The 4,510-nt window shown below is 56.2% G+C and overlaps 1 protein-coding gene across 1 annotated transcript; it reads right to left on the bottom strand.

The window, feature by feature from the left end:
- Positions 1–2,535: 2,535 nt before the first annotated feature.
- ITPRIPL1 (ITPRIP like 1) lies at positions 2,536–4,083 on the bottom strand. Its single transcript, XM_085307711.1, has one exon. It carries the CDS (start codon positions 4,081–4,083, stop codon positions 2,536–2,538), a length of 1,548 nt encoding a protein of 515 aa, XP_085163837.1.
- Positions 4,084–4,510: the final 427 nt, after the last annotated feature.

The following is a 4,510-nucleotide window of genomic DNA, read 5'->3' as shown; positions in this document are numbered from 1 at the left end:
AAATTCCCCCTCACGTTCAGGCTGAACTTCTTTGTTTCAGTTTTATGTTGCCTCTTGTCCTGTCACATGGCGCTACTGAAAAGAGTTCAGCCCCATCCCCTTGACACTCTCTCTCCAGRTACTTACACACATTGAGAAGATCCCCCCTCAGTCTTCTCTTCTCCAGGCTAAACAGGCCCAGCTCTTGCAGCCGTTCCTCATAGGGCAGGTGCTCCAGTCCTCTAATTATCCTTGTAGCCCTACGCTGGACTCTCTCCAGTAACTCCATGTCTCTCTTGTACTGGGGAGCCCAGAACTGGACACAGTACTTGAGATGAGGCCTCACCAGGGCAGGATCACCTCCCTTGACCTGCTGGCAACATTCTTCCTAATGCACCGCAGGATACCATTGGCCTTCATGGCCACAAGGGCACATTGCTGATTCATGGTCAATTTGTCATCCACCAGCACTCCCAGGTCCCTCTCTGCAGAGCTGCTCTCCAGAATGTCAGCCCCCAGCTTGTACGGGTGCCGAGGGTTATTTTTCCCTAGATGCAGGACTCTGCACTTGCCCTTGTTGAACCTCAGGAGGTTCCTCTCCACCCAACTCTCCAGCCTCTCCAGGTCTTTCTGAATGGCAGCACAGCCCTTGGGTTTATCAGCCACTCCTCCTAGCTTGGTATCATCGGCAAACTTGCTGAGGAGGNTCCAGGTCTTTCTGAATGGCAGCACAGCCCTTGGGTTTATCAGCCACTCCTCCTAGCTTGGTATCATCGGCAAACTTGCTGAGGAGGCACTCCATCCCCTCATCCAGGTCATTGATGAAAAATTTGAACAGGACGGAACCCAGTACTGAGCCCTGGGGGATGCCACTAGCCACAGGCCTCCAACTAGACTGCACATCACAAATGGCCTGCTTCTTGCCTGCAGCTTCTGTGGCTGAGGCTACTGCTGTATGTAGTGTCAGTACATGCACATGCTGGTCCTAGTCTGCCTCTGTGTGCGCACCCTTACCAAGAGACGAGAGAAAGCAGAATGTGAGGAAGAGGAGGAGTCCCAAGGCCCTGGAGTCTGAGGAGTCAGGCGGGGAGCAGAAAGTCCTGGTGTGCTGTGTTGGGCTGGGTGGGTGCGAGGCAGCGCATGTCCCTGTGTTCCCTGCCAACCTCCCGCAAGAGGCCCCAGGGCAATACAGGGCAGAGTGGAGCCCTTTGCTGGCTGCAAGGGCKCTGCTCCAAGCATTCTTTCCCTGGCAGAGCTGTCTGGTGCTTCTGTGCCCAGCTCTCACCAGGGAGTTGGATGCTGGTTCCTGCCATGCCAGGGCTGCCTTCACTGGTGGCCATTCAGGTGTGAGAGTCCAGTAGGGCTGGAATGGAGGCAGTGCAGCTGAGGTTCCCTTCAGCTCTATGTGCTAGCACAAGCTGGGCTCTGCTGTGCCTGCTAGAGGAAGGGGAAAGAGCACAACTTCTGAGAGCCCCTAAACCACACAGGTTTAGGGGCTCTCAGCCCCCTCTAAACTGCACAGCTTTGTCCTCTAGCTGATGGATGAAGGGCAGCTGCAGTATGATTGCTGTTAGCTCACTGAGCAAGCCAGGGTCACCTGTGTCAGGAGTCAGTGTTACTGGAGGCCTTTTGTGGGGAAACAAATTTCGGGGGAATGAAGCTTGGACCACAGACTGCAAAGCCCTGTGGTGGAAGACACAGAGAGAATCTATGGCCTCTGTTTGACCATGGTCTTTCAAAGACCCATCCGTTGGGAGCAGGTTGTGATGGATTTGCCTGTCTTGGACAGAATGGCTGCATTCTGCCCCTACTGACTGCCTGCAAGACACCAGCCCAGGCTTCTCCAGTACTTGGGCATGTGCAGCTCCTTTGTGGGGATGATTATGAAACAGCTTGTGAGTGTTCCCCAGCACATGAGGGCTATATTTCTGCCACAGGTGTCTCAAATACACATACGTGGGAACCTGTTGTGTGGCACAGCTGCAGTGAGGCCAGCATTTCCCAGACATGTGGCTTGCAGGGCATGCATGCCTGCTTTGAGTGTAGGCCATCACCAAAGCTTCAACCCTGCTGGTGTKCAAACACTGGCACAGGTGCCCTATTTTGTGCCTGTTCAGCATGAGAACTGTACATCTGATGCACCTCCCAAATGTCATCTGTGCAGTGCGCTTGTTACTGTCAAATAGTTTCCTGGGATTGGGGGAAATAAGGTAGCTCAGTATATGCTAGTGTTTGTGATTTCTGGTCATCTCCCAGATGCAAGGCAATCTTGGGCGTTTATCCCTGTGGTGGGATGGGGCCCACGTTCCCCCCTCTGTCTTGCCCAGACGAAGGCAGCCACGGACAGAGGGCTTGTGAGAAAGTCAAATTTACTGGGGTGTGTGCATAGGGCAAGGCTCCCATGGGGAACTTAATCTCTCCAAAAGGATGGGCAGTCACTGTGCAAGTGATCACAGGAGCCTCTGTTGCATGCCTCCTTGCAACTACGTCTTCAGTGGGATCGAGTGAGGTTCCCCAAAATGTACTTTTGCTTCATTTGCAGACTCTCTTTTGGTGTCAACCTAACAGGCTCCTGAGACGATCCTGCAGCTCGGTGAACTCGTGCAGTGCCTGGGCATGGGTGTCGGGCTCCTGTGCCAGGTGCTGGAAGAGGTTGAGTGGGCTGGCAGTTTGGAAGGCAGCTGACAGGGGGACTTCGCTGGGCACTCTCTTGTTGCCTAGGAGGAAGTGCTGAAGCTGTTTCTCCTCCAGGCAGCAGTGCAGGTAGTGCAGGACATCCCTCAGCCGCTCCAGGAGATGCTCTGGGCACCACTCTGTTGGGGGAAGCAGTGTCAGGAGGTGCATGGTGACTGTTTTCAGGTGGACAGAGGAAAGGACTGAGTCCTCCAGGAGGTAGGTGAGGAGCTGCAGACATGTCAGGTGGCAGCTGCCCTGGGGAGCCTGCCTGGCCACAAATCTGAAGAACAGTAGCTCTTGCAGGACACAGCTCTCCAGCCATGTTGTGCTGCTGCTGAGGCTGGCCTCTGCCTCTTGGCTGCCCATGAAGACCCCTGAGTCGTCTTGCTTCACCCCCAGCATTATCTCAACATGCACAGTCCTCCCAGAGTTGTATGCGAGCAGGAGCTTGCAGGAACGGGAGGAGGGCAGCACCGTCAGCTGGCAGTTTTGTTCAGCAGCGATCACATCCCAGGCATTTCTCACAAAGAGCTGGAACCAGTGGATGGTTTTCTCCACATCCAGGTAGAAGCCAGTGCACAGAGTATGTAGGAGCCCAGGGCTCTGATACCTGCGCACTTGGATCTGGGAGTGGTGTTGGAAGCACAGCACATCCCCCAGCAGCTGCTCCCTCTCGCATGTGCACTCCAGCTTCACACGAACACGGCCGTGCCTCGCCGGCAGCTCCCCACCAGTGCCCAGTTTCAGGTGGAAGGAGTGCCCAGGTGGTGGCTTCAGAGGCACAAGCAGGCTGTAGACAGTGTCCTCCCCGCGGTGGCTCCAGCCTTCAAAGACGCTGCCCATACCAATGCACTGCTCCAGCCGTGGCAGGAAAGTTGTCAAAGAGATCATCTGGCAGGCATGGAGGAGGTTGCCCACCATCTCCTCCACCACTTTGCATGTGTGGGCCACGTCCTGTGCTGGCCCCAGGAGGTGCTGCTCATAAAAGGTCTCTAGTGCCCTCCTTCCTGGGGAGTCCAGCTGTGGTTCTGCAGACAGCCAGTGCAAGGCACCCACAGCTCCCTGCTCCTCGCCTTCCCTCTCCTTCTTGCTGCTGGAGGAGCTCAGGCCACTGCTGCTGTCAGACTCACCAACGTCCTGCTCTGTGGCTATCCAGAAGAGCCCAAAGAGCAGCACAAGGCCTCCAGCAAAGGCCCCAAGCTGCCACAGGTCCCAGGTGACAAAGACTGTGTCTCTCCTGAAAAGTCTGCTCTGTGGCTGCTGCATCATCTCTGCAATCTCCTGCTGCAGCCGAGTCATCTCCTGACTCAGCTGCTCCTCATGCTGCTGCATCCGCTGCTCTGTGGCCACATCCATGTGATCACTGACCTTCAATGGCTGCAGGACAATGCCTAGCAGGGCCATGATGAGCACAAGACTCACAGCCATGGCCTACAAGAGATGAGACAGAAGCAGGTGAGCCACGCTGGTTGAGTAAGAGCTTGCAGATTGGTGGCAGGAGCTGCAGGCACGAAAGGGCAGGATGGGAGAGGGGGCAAGGGAACCCAGAGGCAGCAAGGATGGGGTTCGTGAGTGCTGCCTGAGCCGGGACCCTGGACTGCCCCAGGGAAAGTGCTTGGGCCCTGGTGCCTGCAGGCTCCAGGGGGATGCAGGCCTTAGACACTGTGGGGCCCATCCTACCAACCCCTCCCCCCAAGGCCCAGCACCTGGCCATGTTTTGCCCTGGGGGCACGGGTGCAGAAAGGGCAAGTGCCACCAGAATGGGGACTCCCAACGCCTCATGTCCCCCAAGGGAGCAGTGGCCTGCAGAGCTGCAGGTGTCCAGCACATCCACAACAGGTCTCTGGGCACCTGG

This window comes from Rhea americana, unplaced genomic scaffold, assembly GCF_003343005.1.
Source record: "Rhea americana isolate MKP2758 unplaced genomic scaffold, rheAme1 scaffold_262, whole genome shotgun sequence".
In the NCBI taxonomy this organism is placed as follows: domain Eukaryota; kingdom Metazoa; phylum Chordata; class Aves; order Rheiformes; family Rheidae; genus Rhea; species Rhea americana.
The sequence above is the reverse complement of the archived record's forward strand: the minus strand, read 5'-3'. Positions and strand labels throughout refer to the sequence as shown.

Coding starts and splice junctions, on each gene's coding strand:
- ITPRIPL1 (XM_085307711.1), bottom strand. CDS start 4,083: ATGGCTGTGAGTCTTGTGCTCATCATGGCCCTGCTAGGCATTGTCCTG.